The sequence below is a fragment of the Condylura cristata genome, unplaced genomic scaffold (assembly GCF_000260355.1).
Source record: "Condylura cristata isolate star-nosed mole 26May11 unplaced genomic scaffold, ConCri1.0 scaffold00032, whole genome shotgun sequence".
Classification (NCBI taxonomy): Eukaryota; Metazoa; Chordata; class Mammalia; order Eulipotyphla; family Talpidae; genus Condylura; species Condylura cristata.
In genome coordinates, this window is record NW_004567133.1 from 3,358,514 (window position 1) to 3,379,628 (window position 21,115).

A 21,115-nucleotide genomic window follows, 5' to 3' on the forward strand; every position below is an offset into this window, starting at 1 on the left:
TTGGCGGACTGTCCGGAAGGGGCGGGGCATCTCTGTGGAAACTGCCAATGGACGACCGAGAGGCGGGCACCAGTGGGAACCCGGGTGGGAACTGTCCCGAGTCCGGGAGGCGGATTGGGCTCTGGCTCCATGGAGCGAGGCGAGGGCCCGAGGTGAGCCGTGCGTCAGTCTCCCCGCGCCGTCTTTCTCTCTCAGACCCACGGCGTTCTAGATCCCTGGCAGGGAGGAAGAGGGACCACGGCGCGTGGCCAGCCTGTGGCTCCGAGGCCCTAGCGCGCCCCGCTGCCCCTTGGGTGCCCTTTGGGGGTCGGGGTCGGAGGAGTGGGAGGTTCTGCCAGTTCTGGTTCTGCCCACACGCCTGCTTACTTTCAGGACCTGACGCCCGAGCGCGAAATCCCAGTAGAATGGCCATTTCGGTTTTACCTGGCTTCTCTCGCCTCTTTAAAATTGACGTTATTGGTCTCAAGGCACATCCTCATTTGCATGGCTGCACAGTTTTTAAAAAATGCAGTACTTCTCTGGCATTGAGTATGTGATGACTGGTTACTAAGTCACGCCAAACTCAGTTGTGTTCAGTGTCAGGACGCAGATTGGCTGCCCGTTTAAATGTTTTATCCTAACTCCTCGAAATAAACATTGGATGTGGGCCCAATGGTGTGTGGCCAGGTAAACTAATTTTTAGATACCTCTCTGTTAAGTAGTATCATCTGCAGTTTTCACTTTTAAGATAAATGAGTTTAAGATAAACGAGTCAAATCCTTTGTAAGCTAGAATGATGTGTAAAGATAGTGGTTACTTTGTTTTACAAGGGATTATCTGAATGTTAGCAACTGGAAAACACCCAAATTATGGGTTAAACTGTTCATTAGAAATTGCTAAATTAATAAATACCTTGTATACATTCTTCGATGAGGAGGGGTTGGCCAGGCAGAGGAAGAGGGGAGCAGTCTAGACAAACCTGTGTGGACAAGGTGCAGTGTCTAAAATAACTTGTGATATTCACAAAACAGCTCACTGTGATTAGATTGTAGGGTAACTTGCAAGGGAGAATGATGATGAGATTGAGAAAATAAGGTAGATGGTATCTAGTTATGACTAGGTTTTAACCCTCATATGTTACACAGTAGGATGCTGTTAAGAGCCGTCTTGTGCCCCAAACCCTAACATTTACTGTCTGACATTAACTCTTGTTAGTAGCAAGGTAAAGGGCATAGAATAGGGAAGTTGGACACAAACCTGTTGGAAACTCTTCAAGCAGGTGCCACAAAAAACATTGGGGATCTTTTTACTAAGTCAGCAAAGCTTTGTCAAGCCTGGACTTGAAGTGGTAGTGAGAAAACTATGGTATATAAAAACTGGCTACCCATACTCTTGGTTTTTCAAATTGTATGGGAAATACTGCTTTCACTTTTCAAGAATGAAGTTCTATTGTTACAAATGATTATTGACCCATGGCTTGAGGGGCTATGTTTGTCCCTCATGTAAAACTCAGTAAAATTAGACTTTAAGTTTCTACTGTATTTTAAGTTTATATTCAGAAGATTTAAAAAATTTTTGTCTACAAAAACTGGGGTGTAGACCAGAGTTGGGAGGGTAGAGGATTCACCAGAGACGGAAAGGGGAGCAGAACAGGCGGATCTACTGAAATACACTGCTGCGAAGAGAAGCCAGCAAAGCAGGAGAGGTCTGCTGTGCCATGTGGTTTAGCTACCAGGCAAGGGTTTAAACTCAGGCCATAGTGCTGACAGAGCTGAGACTTAATCCCTAGGCCATCAGGAGGCCCGGAAGATTTTTTGACAGATATTTAAAGATTATAGAAGAGCATTTAGGTTTATGGCCATAATAAATGGGGATGTTTATATAGTAAATTAATATGTTAGGCCTGTTAACTATTAACAAAGGTGAATCATTTCCCACAGTTAAAGCAGAATAAAGATAAATAATTGCATAGTTACTTTATTTCTTGTAACCGGTTTCTCCAGTACAGAACGTGCTAAGGTCATCAGACCTATTGATCGGAAGTCAGTCCATCAGATTTGTTCTGGACAAGTGATACTGAGTCTCAGCACTGCTGTAAAGGAGTTGGTAGAAAATAGTCTGGATGCTGGTGCCACTAATATTGGTGAGTTTGGGAGAATTTGAAACCCTAAGAATTCATCAGGTTATACTATTCATGAAATTTTTTTACTGTGAGAGTAAGTGTTGGTAAGCTGAGAAATTGTTACTCTCTCGACTTAAGTCTTACACCTTTTATGTGCCTGGTACTTAGCTAGGTAGAAGCTAGGCAGTTAACTTTTATTGTGTTCTTACTGTCTATAAGACATGCATTGTGCTAAGCACTATAGCTGGGATAGCAATCTGCAGACTAACCTTATTAGATAGAAATTTTTATTATTGTTATGTTACAGGTAAGGAAATTTAGGCACAAGGAATTTAATGTTTTTGAGGTTTCTAAGTCTACAAGTAAATTTGATCCCAGAACCTGTTCTCTTTAATGACTATTTTAAAAGAGCAGTACTCTTGAAAGAAAGAAAAATGAACTGCTTTAGCTCAACTAGTAATTGGCCTAGAAGTATTTAAAAAATAAAAACATATGAGAACTATACATTTAAATCAGTGTAGCTATGATTCAAGTTTGCCTTATGTAAGTTATAAATACTGTCAGTATAAAAGCTTTTAGCTTGGATCAATTTTTGAGAAATATTTTCAACTTCTTAGATCTAAGGCTTAAAGACTATGGGGTGGACCTCATTGAAGTTTCAGACAATGGATGTGGGGTAGAAGAAGAAAACTTTGACGGCCTAAGTAAGTTTACATTTTCTAATCCTATTTTTAAAACTGTTGGTATTATTAATAAAAAAAAAAAAAGAAAAAGTATTTGGGCAAAATGTCAGAATTTTGAGTAACATTGTCTTAGGACACACAAAAACAGCTTTTTAAAACTAGTTACTTCAGTAGATACTGTGTGAATGCATTACCTCTCCCTTGCCATATCTTGGGCTTTACTTTATGCCTCTCTTTCAGCTCTGAAGCATCACACTTCTAAGATTCAAGAGTTTGCTGACCTAACTCAGATTGAAACTTTTGGCTTTCGGGGGGAAGCTCTGAGTTCACTTTGTGCACTGAGGTGATGGAATATTTTCTATATCCATTAATTTGATCTCTTGTAAAAATCTCTGAAATAAAAAGTATAATTAGGATCATTATTGTTTATACTTTCCCATTTGAATGTCTCAACTTTTAACTTCTGCATTCTTGTTCTCTTACTACCAATCTAAGTAGTCAGACTTCTGAAATGTAAGCAGTGAATGGAATGAACTAAATAGTATTGTTAAAAAAAAAGTTACCATTATTAGATCAGTAAATTCTCAAATTTCAAGTTATAGATAATAGAGAATAGTTACTATTGGACTTAATTTATTTCAATATTTAGGAAAAAGAATTTTTTTTAAAGATTTATGCATGCAGAACTGGAGTACAGGCAAGAGGTGCAGGAGCGGTGAAAGAAGTCACCAGAAACAGTGGGGAGTAGGCAGGCAGATTGATGAATTACACTGCTGAGGGGAACAGCCGGTGAGAATGGAGAGGTCTACCGCGCCATGTGGATCACCTCAGGGGCTGGGGATCGATTTTGCACTGAAGCAGCCTTTGCCAGCTTTGCTGTGCCACTGAAGCAGCTTCCGCCAGCTTTGCTGTGCACAGCTTTGCTGTGCCCTGTTTAGGAAAAATTTTAAATGAAGCACTAGTGACATAACAGATATTATTTTTTTGTAAGTATTTATGTATTTATATCATAATTTCTTTTAGACCTTTAAAAAAAGTTTTGTTAGAACAATAGTATCAAAACAAATACATTTGTATTTATGAATATATAAATTTTGAGATCTCTTATAGTTTTGCAGTTTGGCAAACAAAACTAAATCAAATGTTCAAACTTTCACCAAACAAAGCACTTATAGAACTTCTCTTTCACTGTCATGTAGGTACCAAGCCTTAATGATGATGCCTTATCTATTTAGACCTTTTTGATTATTTCATCTTTCTAGGAGAGTTTTGAGTTTAGGAGAATTTTGAGAGAACAGAGTAAGAAAAAGAACATGTGACATCCAACACCAGTGAGTCTCTAACTGGTCATGCCCTGCCTGGCAATTTCTTACAGTGACGTAACCATTTCTACCTGCCACACATCAGTGAAGGTTGGGACTCGGCTGGTATTTGATCATAGTGGGAAAATTGTCCAGAAAAGCCCATGTCCACGGCCGAGAGGGACAACGGTCAGCATACAACAGTTATTTTATACGCTACCTGTGCGCCATAAGGAGTTTCAAAGAAATATTAAAAAGGTACATCAGTTCAAAATCCCAACTTCCAAGAGTATTGATAGTAGAAAGTATATGTATAGTGAAAAATCTGTTAGAGTTGATTGTCTTCTCTTAAATTTTCCTTTTTTACTGGGTAATGTTGGTTTACAACACCGTATGTGACCCAGAGGCATAGAAACTAAACATTTTAAAGATTTATAGTTTCTTTTTTTCCCCTTAGTTTTTTGAGAAGGGCTTGGCTTTTCTTCTCAGAGACAATTTTAGTCTTGAAAGAATCATCAAATCATGTTTATGAGGTATTCTAAAATAGGACATGAATCCGTTAAAAAATAACATTTTTTAAATTTTATCTTTATTTTTTAATAAGAATATTTTTCTTGGGTTTCTGAAAAGTGAATTATAATTTTTATGGACTAGAATGAAAATGAAACAGTTACATCTTATGTAATTATACTTAAAAAGCATATATATATATGTATATATATATATGTATGTATAAGTATATATGTATATGTGTATATCACATAGGATATACTAACAGTTTTGTAAAAACAAAGCAATTGACCTAAATATGCATCAGACAGAAAGCTAGAACAGTAGGTTCATGAATATTCCCAGTGATATCCTTGGAAGTGAACAAAAAGCTCACATGTGCTTTTTGTTGTCCTTATGCTTTTCTGTGTTGCGTATGTATACATTATATAATAAAAAAAGTTACTTAAACATGCAGGTGGGAACTTACTTGACTTGTAAAGCTATTTGTGCTAGTTACAACTATTAAAAAAACCTTTTATTTATTTTCTTTTATAAATACATTTTTTTACATTATTCTTCATTTTGTACATTTGTTATCCCCATGGACTTCCCACCACCGCTTCACCCATGTGCCATCACCATAGTCCCATGTGTTTTTCCCACTTCCCGTTATAATCTTGTTCCCCTCTCTTCCCCTGTAGAATGTCTCTGGTTTATAGTTGTTAGTTGATGTTCTTTTTTACTTTATTACAATTACTATACATGTTTTTTTTTTTCCTTTGATCCCTTACACTCTTGCTATGACTAAAACCATCTGATATTTTTCTTTTTCTTTCTGGCTTATTTCACTAGGCATGATCCTTTCCAATTCCATCCATGTTATCACAAATGGCATGAGTTTATCTTTTTGACTGCTGAGTATTATTTCACTGTATATGTCTACCACAACTTCTTGATCCAGTCATCTATTTCTGGGCATTTGGGTTGATTCCACATCTTCCCTATTGTAAATAGGGCAGCAGTAAACATAGGGGTGCAGGTGTCTTTTTGAAGTGTTGGTTCTGTGTCCTTTGAGTAGGTACCTAGTATGGAATTGCTGAATCATAAGGAATCTCCATTTTCAGCAGTTTGAGAAAGCTCCACACAGCTTTCCATAGTGGTTTCACCAGACTGTATTCACACCAGCAGTGTAGGAGAGTTCCTTTTTCTCCACACCCTTGCCAACATTTATTATTCCTTGTTGTTGTTTTTTAATATGTGCTTGTTTCACTGGTGTGAGGTGGTATCTCATTGTAGTTTTGATTTGTATTTTCCTTATTACAAGTGATGCTGAACATTTTTTCATATACTTATTGGCCATCTGCATTTCTTCTTTGGAGAAGTGTCTTTGTAGCTCTTCTGCCCAATTTTCAATGGGGTTGTTCACTTTATGTTTGTTGAGTTTTGTCAGGTCTTTGTATTTCTTTGTGATCAGTCTTTTATCATTTGTATTATGTGCAAAAATTTTCTCCCAATCAGTGTGGTGTCTGTTTATTTTATGTAGTGTCTCTTTTGCTTTATAGAAGCTCTTCATTTTGATGTAGTCCCAGGTGTTTATCCTTTCTTTCACTATCCTTGCTTTGGGTGATATATCTTTAAATATGTTACTGAGGTGTATGTCATGTAGTGTTTCATCAGTATTTTCTTGTAGATATTTTATGGTTTCATGTCTTATGTCTAGGTCTTTAACCCATTTGAGTTGGTTTTCGTAATGGTATGAAGTAGTAATCTAGCTTCATTTCTTTTGCACGTAGCAGCCCAGTTTTCCCAGCACCATTCGTTGAACATACTTTCTTTGTTTCATTACATATTCCTTTGTCAAAGATTAATTGTCCATAAAGCTGTGGATTTATATTTGGGTTTTCTATTAGATTCCATTGGTCTGTATGTCGATTCCTGTTTCAGTACCATGCAGTTTTAGTTATTATGGCTTTATAGTATAGTTTGAAGTCTGGGCGTGTGATACCTCTAGTCTCTTATTCAGAAGAGCCTTGGCAATTCGAAGTTTTCTGTGGCTCCATATGAATTTTATCAGTATTTTTTCTATTTCTTTGAAAAATGTCATTAAGATTTTTGTAGGAATAGCATTGAATCTATACATTGCTTTTGGTAGGATGGCCATTTTAATGATGTTAATTTTTCTAATCCATGAGCAAGGGATCTCTTTCCATTTCTTTGTGTCTTCTATTTCTAAAAGAAAGCTTTTAAAAGTTTTTCTTTATTCTTTAAAAATTAATAATTTCTGGGCCCTCCTTGGTGGCACAGTAGGTTAAAGTATAGCACTATGAAGCTATCACAGCCACTGCAGTACGAGTTTGATCCCCGGTCAGGGGGTGACCGACATGGCATGGCAGACCTCTCCTGACCCACCCTATATTCCCCTCAGCAGTGTATTTCAGTGGATCTGCCTATTCTGCTGCCCACTCTGTCTCTGGTAAATCCTGTCCCCTCCACCCTGTACCTCTGGCCTAAACCCCAGTTCTATATAAATAAATAAATAAATAAATGAATCTTTAAAAAACTATTTCTGGTGTACAGAAAATTAAGATTAAAGTAATTTTGAGTTTTGCCTTTGTGCTTTTTGAACAGGAATATGCCCGAATGGTCCAGGTCTTACATGCCTACTGTATCATTTCACCAGGCATCCGTGTAAATTGTACCAATCAGGTTGGACAAGGAAGACGACAGCCTGTATTATGCACAAGTGGGAGTTCCAGCATGAAGGAGAACATTGGAGCTATCTTTGGGCAAAAACAGGTAGTGGTGGCCAGTTTCTAAACAATATTTTGCTGTTTAGTGAATATTTTATTGTTTAGTGAATATGGCAGATTTCTGTAATCCTCTCCAATGGAATAGAGAATAACATCTAAGAATTGAGGTTTTATTGGATCCTGATCAGAAAAAATTAATACTGTGAATTAAAAGTTCTTAATTTTATTTTTCCAGAGAATAAAATAATCCTTTTACTCTGAAAAAAATAAGTGGACCGTTATGAGCAATGTATTGATTATGGATAAGTAGCGTCCATCTCTCTAATCAATCAAAAGGATGAGAGCCCTGCAAAAAGCAGCCTGCAAGGTCCCTGGGTTTCCTTTTGAGTCAGGTGCCTTCCAGCTCTATTAGGAAGTAACTCTGAATCTTGTTTTCTTTCTAGTTGCAAAGCCTTATTCCTTTTGTTCAGCTGCCCCCTAGTGACCCAGTCTGTGAGGAGTATGGGCTCAGCTGTTCTGACACGCTGCATAATCTGTTCTGGTATGTAGCTTGCTGCCAGGAAAACTATTAGAGTATCTTTACCTGAGATTGAATTTTTCTTTTAAAGATAGTGACTTCATGCCTTATAGTTTTTAGTTCATCATAAAACTGCAAGCAATAAAACTGCTGGGAGTGATTTCTAGAAAGCACTTAGTTACTTCATTCAAACAATGTTTTTGGTAATAGATGAATTTGAGGACTTTTTGGTATTGCAACAGTTTTTGTAGTAAATGCTCTTTTAGTGAACAATTTGAATAACTTTTAAATTCTTTAGTGGGTAATATTTCACTTTGTTAGGATCTAGCAGAGTGCAGAAGAGTTCCTGTAATACATGCCCCACCCAAAGTATAGTCCAGCATGATTACTTTTAGTTTAAGAAAGCTGAGGTGTAGGCCAGAGGTATGGGGCAGAGGGCTTGAGAAACAGAGTGGGAGCAGAATAGGCCTATCTACTGAAATAGACTGCTGAGGGGAGCAGCAGGTGAGACAGGAGAGGTCTGCTGCATCATGTGGGTCAGCTCCCTGACTGGGGATCGAACTCATGCCCCAGTGGCTGGCAATGGCTTGATACTAAGACTTTAACCCCTGCAGTTAATTCTTCTAATCCATGAGCAAGGATTAGAAGCCCTCTGGTGCATTTGCTGACTATATAGGGGCTTTAAAATGTTTTAGAGGCTCTGTGTACTTTTTAAGATTTAGAATGGATACAAGTTAACGGAAATGTTAGTACTTACAGATATGTCACCAAGTACTATGTTTTTAATTTCTTTTTACTTGGAGAGTAGGCCCTATGATATGTGCTACTAATCCTTTTCTCTCTGGAATGTTCCCCTTATTGGACACACAACGGTCGGATAGCATTTCAGGCTTCATTTCTCACTGTACTCACGGTGTTGGAAGGAGCTCAACAGATAGACAGTTTTTCTTTATCAATCGACGACCTTGTGACCCAGCAAAGGTATTAAATTTTTTTTGGAATTGGTTTTTCCTTTTTGCCTTTAACTTTTTATTTAATAACTTTTCCTGTCTTCGGCAATTTACGTGGAATATGGGGTACTGATTCACAAATGTGATTTTAAATTTTAGGCATTTAGAAAACACTGCTTTACAGTTGTTTTAGCTTGTATGTAAATATGTACACACATTAACAACCAATATGTTTACTATTATAAGGTAAGGAAGTAAAGATTTCAAAATACTTCAAATGTTTAGACTTCAATATGGCTTGACACATCTATCCCCATTCTAGGAAAGTAATGGCCAGGTTATTTCTACCTCAGGCTTAAACTGCTCCCCTTGATATGGTTATGTATGTGGGCTTTTAGTGGTTCAGATTTGATTCTTCACTTTCAGCAGCTTTGTGTCTCAGTACTATTTTCTGTTTTACAGTAATACTTTAAATTGAACCAGATATTTTTTTACTTTTAACTTTTTTACCTGTATTGTAGTTAGTGTGATTTAATGTTTACCCCTAATTCCATTTCAGAATCTCATCATAAAGTCATGTAAATACATTTCTCAGTACATTTGAAGAATGACAAAAACTTAACCAAATTGTACACCTAACTATGCGCAGTTAGTTAGGAAGTTTACTCAGTAAAGCTGTTCAAACATATCCCTTCAGTGTTGGTTAGAGTCACATGTTGTTAGAACAGGGGAAGGGAATATTTTTTCTTTTATGATCTTTGTTTTTCTTCTAGGTTTCCAGACTTGTGAATGAGGTCTATCATATGTATAACCGACATCAGTATCCTTTTGTTGTTCTGAACATTTCTGTTGATTCAGGTAAGTTCCATTGAGATGTTAGTACAATCAGTGACTTATGCCTAAAAGAAAAAAAATGAGTTTTAAAGCTCTGATATGACTAGGTAGAGACTTTTGTAGTAACAATGAGTTATGATTTTATTTTTTTATGGAATTTTTAATTTCAATTTTTATAGACTATCCTGCCTTTGGCTAAAAATTATATTAATTATATTGTTAGTTAGGAAAATACAATTTTTTCATATGAACCAAGAGAGAAAGTATATTAAATGTTCTTCCTGGTTTTGAAAATTTTTTTTGTTTTCTTCTGTTAAAATTTGTGTTGATTATAACTCAGTATTTTTCCCTAGATGCTTAGAAATAACTGTGCACAGACTTTAAACATTATGTACAGATCCTTCAAGGTGAAAATATAAATTTGGGTGATTTTTATAGCTTGCTCCTTTTTTTTTTTAGTGTGATTGTTTTCCACATCACTGAAAATTATTCAGAAACATTAAATTCCAAAGCATAGATATATCTAGTAGATTTCTAGAAGTAGAATCACTGGGTTAGTGAATATGATCAGGTGGTAACAATCTATACATCTACCAGTGGTGTGCTTTTTTTTTTTTTTTTATGCATAAAGAGCTGGGGTTTAGGCCAGAGGTGCAGGGGGCAGTAAGAAGAGTCACCAGAGACAAAGTGGGGAGCAGAACAGGCAGAGTTACTGAAATACACTGCTGTGGGGAGCAGCAGGTGAGGCAGAAGAGGTCTGCTGCACCACGTGGGTCAGCTCCCTGTTGGGATTGAACTCAGATTAGAGTGTCTGACAATAGCTTGATAGTGCTGAGACTTAAGCCCTTGTGCCATGAGGAAGGCCCATTATTATAATTTTAACTAAATTCAGTAGGTGATAAAAAATATCATTTTTAATGTGTAGTTTTTATGTATTGTGCTTTTTCATGTGTTTAGGTTTTTTACAAATAACCCATTCAAATCTTTGCATAGCTTGCCTACTAAAAAAATTGTTCATCTTTTCCTTACTCATTTGAAAGAGTGAATTTTGTGCTTTTTAAATATTAATCTGAATTCAGTAATGTACTTTTTAAGGATACTTTTGATAAGAACAAATGAATAAAATGGTAGGCAGGGAAATTTTTATTGTAAATAAAAGCATAATAGCCATCTTCTTTCTTGCCATAGAATGTGTGGATATTAATGTTACTCCGGATAAAAGGCAAATTTTACTACAAGAGGAAAAGCTTTTGTTGGCAGTTTTAAAGACGTCTTTGATTGCAATGTTTGATAGTGATGCTAACAAACTGAATGCCAGCCAGCAGCCTCTGTTGGATGTTGAAGGTAAGAAAAACACAAAGTATTTAAACAACTTCTAAACTTATAGCTACGTGGTACTTGCATTGTTTTTCTCTAAGGTAATTTTTTGACATAAAACAAGATCTGCTTTGTTTTAGATGGGCTGTGGCACACTAGCAAAGTACAGATAATCTGATTAAAAAGAGACATGAGCAGCCACATTCAGAACACACAGCGCTGTGTTCTTAACAAGATTCAGCTATTTTTTTTTAAGAGACTCTTGCTTTGGCATCTTCCCCAGTGTCACCACAGTGCATTATTCTCTGATGTCATGGTGTAAGGAGTTTCCACAAAATTGATTGGATATTTGTGATAACTTGCATCATCATATTTTTCTACCTGGTCATAAGTGATCAGCCATTTATTTAGTAGTTATTTTTACTTTTACTCATCCAATCCAAGTGCTTGCAGAATATCTGGGAGGAGGCCAAAGTTAAGATGCCCCCATCCCCTGTGTGCCTTGCCATCACCTGCCCTAACTAGCCAGATCTGCTTCTGGGTTGGGGTGCTGTCTAACTAGGGCTTGGGAGAAGGTAAGGTGACAGGTGAATATTGATCCCCGTGAGAAGAAATTACTTTGAGATGAGGCTTTGTAAACCAAGGTACCAGGATCCATAGTCCATGGGGTAAGGGGCAGGGTGGGGCTTGGAGTGACTACTGTGCCCTAACATTTTCTTTTTCTTTTTTCATTAAAAAGTTTATTTTTTCATCATTTGGCACATTTTTTTTTTCCATCTCAATTGTAATCCCTGCAGATTTCCCATCAGCCCTAACATTTTCTAATACCCAAGAGTGAGGAGAGGTCATTTTGGAAGACACCAGGATAGGCTTTTTTTTTTTTTTTCAGATTTATTTATTTATGCATACAAGAACTGGGGTACAGGCCAGAGGATTCACCAGAGACTGAGTAGGGAGCAGAACAGGCAGATCTACTGAAATACACTGCTGAGAGGAGCAGTGGGTGAGACAGGAAAGGACTGCCGACCCATGTGGGTCAGCTCCCTGGATGGGATCGAACTCTTGTTGCAGTGGCTACCAACCCATACCTTCATGGTGCTGTGGCTTAACCCCTTGTGCCACCAGAGAGGCCTATCCCAGGGCCATATTGGACAGCTGTTAATAGAAGGTGTGGTAGAGGCACAAAGGTCCTGAGGGCTGGTGGTGGAGAGAGAAGACACATTGGCATCAGATGGCAGAGCTGTTAGTAGTAGGTGCTGGGTCCCTGTCTTCCCTGGCTCTTCTCTGCTTGAGATCATACAGCTTGCATGTGTGGGAGCGGGCAGGTAGTGCACTGAAATGAGCCAGCATCCCTGAGCTCGCTCACAGACACTTGCCAGCGAGGCTGCCCATAGCGAGAACCTGCTCGAATAGCTGTGCCTCTTGAAGCGCACTTGACTGTGCCCTCCTTAGAGGCAGCTTATGGAAGTGTGGTGATCTACTGAAACAAGCACACCATACCCATGGTGCTTAAAGGTAGATCAGCCCTGAGGAGAAGAGTAGCCCCCATGGACCACCCTTGGTAGAAGCGGTGACTTTTCCCGACTTCTACCACTATGTTTTGTTTCATCTGTTTCTGTTTGGAGTCATTGCTGTGAACTGGTTCTCCTCTCAGTGTTTGGTTGGTGAGGCCCCCCAGGCCCTGTGTGACAGCTCGCTGTTCTCCCTGCTGTGCAGCAGTCCCTGGCATTTGAAGGTCAGGTGATTTGTCTTCTGGGGCTGAAAGGAATAAAGCTGTTACAGGTCTCCCCGCGCTCGCTTTGGGGAGCAGAGCTGGTCATTTCTGAGAGCAGCCGCAACCCTCGGTCAGGTGTGGGTGGGCTGGACTTAGGAGACATGCCCAGAGTTTTCCAAAGCCAAAGTGTGTGGACCAAACTCACTGCTCCAGCTGAGTGAGCATTACCTGGAGCCTCACTCTCGGGTACATGTCTCGTGCTCCCTGTTCCCCATGGGTCGCCCTGGCATTGTGTGGTGCTTTCCATTTCTGTCTCCTGGGTGATTAACTTAGGTTGGTTTTCATGTTTAATTAGCCTTGGATCTGCTCTTTTACAAAGTGCCTTTTACCCAAACATATGCCCATATTTCATTTCAGTGACAACCTTGATACTCTCCTCTGTTCAATTCTGCTTAGGTAACTTAATAAAAGCACACTCAGTGGAAATGAAAGTGCCTCTCCCAGAAACACAGGGCCACCCTGCTTCCCCAAGGACTCGGGGAGAAGAGAAACGGGAAGTGACCATCTCCAGACTGAGGGAGGCCTTCTCCCTTCGCCACACACCAGGGCCTCAGAGTCTGAAGACCACTGAACTGAGGTGGATTTCTCCAAGACAGAAAAGAAGGGAACCGTTTGGGAACACCTGCGATCCTCTCAGTTCCCGGGAGGCTGTTGCTGGCACAGCTTCATCCTGCCCTCAGCAGGGGGTGATGAGTCCAGATGAAGGCTCTTGTGAGCCTAAGGGCAGAGTGGCCGTGGAGGCAGACTCGGGGTTCAGTAGCACTTCAGCCAGCTCAGAGGAAAGGGTCAGCACCCCAGAAACGGGCAGTCTGTCCAACAGTGACTGTGTAGCAAGCTCCCCTGAAGACAGGTTTTCACAAGGAAGTGTGGAGTCTTCTGAGAAGTCAATTGAGATTCGCCATTGTCTTTCAGACACAGAATGCCATTTAGACCAGAAAAACAATGCATGTAAATTCAGAGTTTTGCCTCAGCCAAGTAATCTCTCTTCCTCAAACACAAAGCGTTTTAAAAAAGAAGACATTCCTTTAAATTCTGACATCCCTCAAGAGGTCGTTAATACTCAGAACACATCAGTGTCTCAGGTTGATGTTGCTGTTAAAATTAATAAGAAAATTGTTCCCCTTGACTTTTCCATGAGTTCTTTAGCTAAACGGATAGAGCAGTTACGTCACCAAGAACAGCAAAGAGAAGGTGAAGAAAATTATAGGAAGTTTAGGGCAAAGATTTGCCCTGGAGAAAATCAAGTAGCAGAAGATGAATTAAGAAAAGAGATCAGGTAAAGTCTTCCTTTAGGATATTTTTGTTCATCTTTGTGAGCTGCTTTGAGTTCTGCTGCCTGAATTATTTCAAGAATATTTTCCAGCACAGGTTCTCCTTGTGGGGTGCCCACCGGGGGGGACCAGCATGTATTCAGACAGTAGCATTTGCTCTTCCTGAACAGGGGTCCTGGAGCCCTCAGAAAAGGAAAGGACAATCTCAGGTCCTCCATGCTTAACTCAGGTCATCACTCTTTGAGAACCAGAAAGCTTCATGGCCCTCACAGAATTGCATTCCTTGGAGCCGCATGGCTGATCTATTTTCACAAAATACAGTTGTTCAGGTTACGGGATTACTCTGCTGATTTCTCATGTAAAGGCTGGGGTGGTGTCTGCCTCTTGTCTCAACTGACTTGGGTAGTCACTAGATGTTGAAGCCACTCATCAAAGGATCCTGTGGTGAACTTAGCAGTTATCATTAAATAGACTAATACTTGATATTAGCAGAAAGGTGCTATTATACTTTGTTTGTGGAAGTGTAACAGATTTCCTATCAAAATAAAGTATACATAATGCATAATTCCACATGTAGAGATTTATTGTACATTCTCCAAATGAGCAGATACAGTACATGAATGTTTATTGCAATTTTGTGTTACTTAAAATGGAGACAAAGGAAGTATCCTTTAGAATAAAATGTGTCAAAGTATAATGTATCCACACAGTGAATTCCTGTATGAACATTAAAAAGAATGAAGTAGATCTATGTTAGAGGGTCTGGGAAAATGTATTGTTAAGTGATGAGAGAAACTATTTTTTTTTAAAGATATATTTATGCATACAGGAACTGGGGTATGGGTCAGAGGTACAGGGGGTAAGAGGATTCGCCAGAGACAGAGTGGGGAGCAGAACAGGCAGATCCATTGAAACACTGCTGAGGGGAGCAGCAGGCGAAACAGGAGAGGCCTGCTGTGCTATGTGGGGTCATCTCTCCGGTGACCACAAACTCGTGCTTCAGTGGCTGTGGAGAGCTGCATAGTACTTCTCTTTATCCCTTGTGCCACCAGGGATATCCTGGTTTTGTGTTTTTTGTTTTTGTTTTTCTTTTTAAACAATAACTCTCTAGACAAAGAACTGAAGGACATACAAGTTATTCACAATAGAAATGAATGCCTTCGCTGGAGAGTTGGATAAATGAGTGAATAATTCAAATTATCTTTAAAAAGTGGGAATTATGAGGGACTTTTTGTGTTGTGTAATTTTTTTATTATAGTGTGTTATAGTCAGAAGAATAATCTTTTAAAGTGTCTCATTGTGAACATGGTTTATATGCAGTAAAACGAGTTTTGCGGAAATGGAGATCATTGGTCAGTTTAATTTGGGATTTATCATCACCAAGCTGAATGCAGATCTCTTCATAGTGGACCAACACGCTACTGATGAGAAATACAATTTTGAGATGCTCCAGCAGCACACTGTTCTCCAGGGCCAAAAGCTTATCGTGTAAGTTCATTCCAGTGATCAGAATTTTCAGCATCGTTTCACCTCCCAAGTTGAAGATCTAGTAGCTTATACGTGTGTGTGCGTGCCATAAGCATCCCTCACCATGTTTATTTATTTATTTTTATTATTTTTTTAATTATTACAAAAGTTTATTTTTACATAATTTTGCACATTTTTTTTTCTATCTTGATTGTAATCCCCGTGGGTTTCCCTCACCATGTTTTTTATAACATATATCTACCTGCCATTTATCATCTGTTATGTGATAGGCACAGTTAAAGCAATTTCCGTGAGTAAAGCCATTTAATTCTCACAAACCTGTTTGGTAGTTTCTATCATCATCATGTGACAGGTAATAAAACAGGAACATGCAGATAAGTTAAAAAACTTGCCTGAAGTCACATGGCTGTGTTACCTGAGTGTCAGACCTTTTACATATATACATATATACATATATATATGTATAAAGATGTATGTACATATATTGCAGGGCTTTTTTGTTGTTTGATTTCTGCTTTAGAGCTTAATTTTTAACTTCAGATATGATTTGATCTGTTTTTCAGACCCCAGACTCTCAATTTAACTGCTGTCAATGAAGCTGTGTTGATAGAAAATTTGGAAATCTTCAGAAAGAATGGCTTTGATTTTGTTATTGATGAAAGTGGTAAGTTACTACTTAGGACTGTAGAATCGACATTTTAGACCCGAGAACAAGCTTTGAGGGCATACAGTGGTCTCCCCCAAATCCTTTTGTGTTTGCCCTTACTATCAGGTATGCATATTAAGTAGCTCACAAATGAAACAATTTTCAAATGGATTTTTCTCCAAATTTTATTCTTTCAGCTCCAGTCACTGAAAGGGCCAAGCTGATTTCCTTGCCAACTAGTAAAAACTGGACCTTTGGACCCCAGGACATAGATGAACTGATTTTTATGCTCAGTGACAGCCCTGGTGTCATGTGCCGGCCTTCCCGGGTCAGGCAGATGTTTGCTTCCAGAGCCTGCCGGAAGTCTGTAAGTAAATTAGCTAATCTCCTGGGTCCTGGACCTGCTTCACTGGTGCTCACAGAGCTTCTCAGTTCCGCCCTAGACTGGTTGACATTACTAAATGCCGGTATGATGGACACAGGGAGTCACACCTTCTCTGTCAGTATAAGTACCAGGTCTGTACATCTGTGTCATCTGTGACCTCGAACTCGCAGCTGTTGTTGCTTCTCTCCTGCCAGGAAGCGCTTCTTTCATGTAGAGATTTCATTGCCCCAGTGTGCAGTTGGCTACTTATGCACATTGTTGGCCTGGGGACCCTTACAGACATTAACATCTCTGGTGGAGAAAGATTTGCAGCTGCCAGACCCACCTGGCACTGCCCACGATTGTGTAGAATTCCTCAGTCAGCAAGATTGCCCAGTGTGCTCTGCTCAGATTGGTACTAAAACTGGTGGCAGTGGCTGGTGATTAGCTTAATGTCAAAGTTAGTGAATCCCTATCATCTGGCCCACAGGAAAGGTCAGGGCAGGGCACCATTCCTTCATTAGGACAGGTGATACTCTTTGAGCCTCTGCTGCATGGCAACCCTTCCCCTCCCCCCCCCACTGTTGCTTATTATGTGCAGTGACACGAGATAACAAAGCAGTGAGGACCCTGTAGGAAGATGGATGTAAATGAAAATCATGACAGCCAGTTAAGTTCAGTAAAATTTTAACACATAGCACAGGGAGGGGCCCCGAAAAATTGAGGTGAGCATTTAAAATGGACTTTTCGGTGGGGGGGTGTCTGAGCTGCCACCTGAAGGTGAGGTGGGAGGTGAGAAAGGGCTAGAACTTTACAACTAGAAGACAAAGCACGTGCAGAGGCCTGGGTGTTTGCCAAGGGTCGAGGCTGGCTTGTGTGAGTGGAGGGGGCCCGGATGAGAGCGTGAGGGACCCACAAGGGGTCTTGTCACTCTGGGCAGGATCTGGGCGTCCATGCTGCAGTGGGGAGCTGCTGGAGGGTTGTGCTGGGTGAACAGCCTGCGTGAGGTGGAGGCGAGGAGCAGCTTTCTCACCTTTGGGGCTGCGAGGGACAGAGAGTTCTGTTGTAGACATATTGCAATTGAGTCTCATTTGACATTGAGCAGGGTTGGGGGTGTTGGGGCTTCATTGGAAATAGTCAGATGGAGGAACCTAGAGCAATGTCAGAGACAAAGGTGAAAGTTTAAATGTACTTCACAGCTGTGAGGCCAGATGAAGTTACTCTGGGGAAGGGGTCATCAGCTTAGAGGATTCGGGAGCTCGCTTACACCCACGGGTATTTCTTCGGTGAGGACCTAACAAAAGCCTTCCAGTGTTGGAGCTTGTGAGAGTGGAAGCTGGCACTGCCCACCCTAACAGGGAGTGTTTTAGTACACACTCTGTAGCTCACAGATTCTAGGAGCCGCAGGCTGCTCCTTTACTCCCCACCTCGCAGGTCCATCTTGCCACAGCTTCTCTTCCTCTGGCCACACACGTACCAACCACTGTGGGCTTCATAGAGCCACACCAGGGCCCCGCACCCCAGGCCCTGCCCCTCCAGCCCGATGGCACTGCACCAATCCCAAATCCTCACCCTCTCACACCTGATGCCCTTCGTGCTGGCCCTGCCCACTGCCTGGACCCCCCACGTCTGCCCTTCACACACCTGCTCCTCTCCCTGGTCCTTAGGCCCTCCCTGAGTAGCTAACTGAAGTCACCTCTCCCGGGTATTCCCCCTGCACTACCCTAATGTTCAGTCACGTTGTCTCGTGTCTCTTCCTCCAGGGTGCCAGAGCCCCGCTGTGTATCCTGCCCCTAGGAGCGTCTGGCGTGGCAGGAAGCAGCTGGCGGCAAGGCTAGCCACCTCCCTCCATCTCCTGTTGCTCAGGATGAGGTTTCTCTGTGTGGTGGGGTCTGTGCAGCCCCTCTGATATGTATAGCAGGCAGTGAAGGTGCTGTGGAGAATACCAGGGCATGGGGGGGTGCAGAGCTGCCCCCTCATTGAGGAGGCGGGGGCATTGGGCAGCAGCCTGAAGGGACTGGGAAGTGAGACATGAAGCTTTTGGGGGAAAGATTATCCCAGGTGTAGGCTTAGGCCACTGCTGAGGTTCTGAGGCAGCTCCTTGCTTTATGGTTTTGTGCAGAGGAATGAGGGTGCTGGAGTGGGGGGAGGCAGAGGGGTGCACTCACAGGTGCAGCGCGGAGGCCAGCCCAACAAATCAGGTAATGCACTCGCAGGCGGGAGGGGACGGCTGTGACGGGCCTCGCGATCTGGTACACCTTAAAAGGAACAGACAGATGCAGGGAGGTCGCTGCTATTGAGCCTGGGTGGCTGAGGAAGGGCCAGGACTGACTGGGTTCTGGGCAGGTGTGGTTGGTGCCTCTAGTTGTGGGGGTGCTAGGTTTCAGGGAAAGGTGCATGCTGAGATACTAGAAGGTAGTGTTCTTTTGGAGAAGACATCTCAGTGAATGAGGTTGAGTTGCAACCTTGCCCAACCTTTTGTCCCAGGAAAACACTTTTGAAGAGTTGCTACCTTAACGAAAAGCAGTGAAACTTTAAACCCCTGTGTCTTGTATCCAGGTGATGATCGGAACTGCTCTCAACATGGGTGAGATGAAGAAGCTGGTTTCCCACATGGGCGAGATGGACCACCCCTGGAACTGCCCCCATGGAAGGCCGACCATGAGGCACATTGCCAACCTGGACGCCGTCTCTCAAAACTGACAGCACTGCGAGGACTCTACGTTCTGCCCCAGAGTTTTCTGTTCTGCAAGATTGGGTTTCAGCCAAACATTTTGTTTCAAAATTAACCTGCCACTTGGAAAATCGTACCCAATTTATTTAAAACTACTCTTGAGAACCTTGGCTAACAATTAGGGGCGTGGCTTGCGCTCCTCGTTCTGTGCGTGTGTGCAGGCCCAGCGTGTTGCAGATGGCGAGAGCTCCTGAGGGGTCACAGGCTTCTGCACTGACAGTGTGTGTCAGTCAGGCTGCAGTGTGCGGCTCTTAATGACAGTTAAGTTCATAGTGGTTTAATTTCATCAATTCAAAATGATGTGGTCCTTTTGGAGTAATGATTCTCACTACTGAGGCTCACAGACTTCTAAAAAAGGAGTAATTCAAAAACCTCAAGGGGGAGTCTCTGTCCTGGAAGAAATGCCTGGGTGTGCGGAAGGCACTATTTCCAGTGCTCCCCACTGCAGCCAGGTGGCACTCTGTTCTTACAAGGGGCAATAAAAGAGTCTGTTCTCTCTGTGACTTGTGCTGTGATCTGGTTTCCCAGGGTACACTGTGGGAAACTGTAGTTGCTGCTGTAGTGCACTGACATGTACAGCAGTGACAAGTGTTGACACCTTCTGCCCCTCTCCCTCCCCAGACCAAGGACCCTGAGAGAGATGGCTCCCATTCATAACTCTAGAATTCCTTAGGTGTGTCAATCTCTGTGCCTTGGTGCCTACAAGAACTCTCAGACTGGGAATTGTGGTAGGCAATCATGACCCCCCACCCTCACCCCCAAGGCTGGCATGTTCTAACCCAAGAACCCTTGAATATGTGACCTGAGTGGTACTAAGAGTGGGTCTAAGGTATGGCTGCTCTGGCTGTTGCCCCCACAATTGAAATGCCTGAGCTGCACCCAGCCTGGATATAGGGTTGCTGTGTTCTGGATGGAGGCAGGGGTTCTCCAGGAGCTGGAGAAGGCAAGGAAGAGCATTCCATCCAGGATCCTACTCTCCTACTCGTTTGGATGTGACAACTTCACGGTGAGATGATTTGTGTTGCTTTAAGCTACTACCGTTTAGGGTAAGTTGTTAAAGACAGCAGTGGAGAATGAATGCAAGACTGATGCTTGTTTCACAGTGGATAAACGCTGAGAGGCCGTCCCGCAGCTGAATGGGGGAAACCCCAGGTTAGGTGCATCCAGTTTAGATTTCCACCTGACCTTCTGGACCTGGCCCCTACAGTCCTGATGCTTGGCGCTCAGACGGCCTGCGGCCCTTTAAGGGGGGGAGGGGAGGGCAGTGGTTGCTTGGAAACCAAGTGGCGTTAAAGACGCACAGCTGCTCTGCTTCCCCGCAGAGCCTGCTGGGGCCTCCTGCACCGGTGAGCACCCCTCATTGGATCTCAGAGTCTGCTTTTTCCTGTCTTGGTGAAGGCGCCTTCTAGTACTGAGCTGGTGCGTCAAGCCTGCGGAGGGCCTGAGGAATAGGGTAAGAAAGTGCAAGAATGCCTGCCCCTTTGTGCTGCCTAATAAAAAAGTTAGCAGTCACATGCAATAAAATGGTTTCAGCTAGGAGACTAATAGTAATAGGAAACACTCCAAGAGGAAATAAAATGAAACTTGCCTTATCTGTAGCTCATGATTTCACTCACGGAGGATCAGAAAGCCCCTAGGAAAGGATCCCCAAGGAAGAGACTGCAGGCTGTGGGCTGGAGAGCCAATGAGATGTGAAGGAAGAGAACCGGTGAGACAGCCCCACAGGGGGGTTGGACTGGCAGGAGGAAGTCCAGAGGGTACCCTCCAGGCAGAGGACCTTAGCACTCCAGGACTCACCCATGGTCCTGCCTGATGACCCAGGAAGCTTTCAGAGGTGCCAGTTCTGGGGGGCCATGAAAAGTATGGCTTTGAACCCCTGTCAGTGACCCTGGA

General features: G+C 42.0%; 1 protein-coding gene across 1 annotated transcript; it reads left to right on the forward strand.

The window, feature by feature from the left end:
* Positions 1 to 61: 61 nt before the first annotated feature.
* PMS2 (PMS2 postmeiotic segregation increased 2 (S. cerevisiae)) lies at positions 62 to 19,714 on the forward strand. Its single transcript, XM_012731749.1, has 15 exons — positions 62 to 152; positions 1,983 to 2,122; positions 2,719 to 2,805; positions 3,025 to 3,127; positions 4,160 to 4,343; positions 7,206 to 7,373; positions 7,771 to 7,868; positions 8,726 to 8,825; positions 9,568 to 9,652; positions 10,817 to 10,972; positions 13,116 to 13,995; positions 15,311 to 15,478; positions 16,042 to 16,142; positions 16,322 to 16,491; positions 19,048 to 19,714. Exons 1-15 carry the CDS (start codon positions 130 to 132, stop codon positions 19,189 to 19,191), a joined length of 2,607 nt encoding a protein of 868 aa, XP_012587203.1. The 5' UTR covers positions 62 to 129; the 3' UTR covers positions 19,192 to 19,714.
* The last annotated feature ends 1,401 nt before the right edge of the window (positions 19,715 to 21,115 follow it).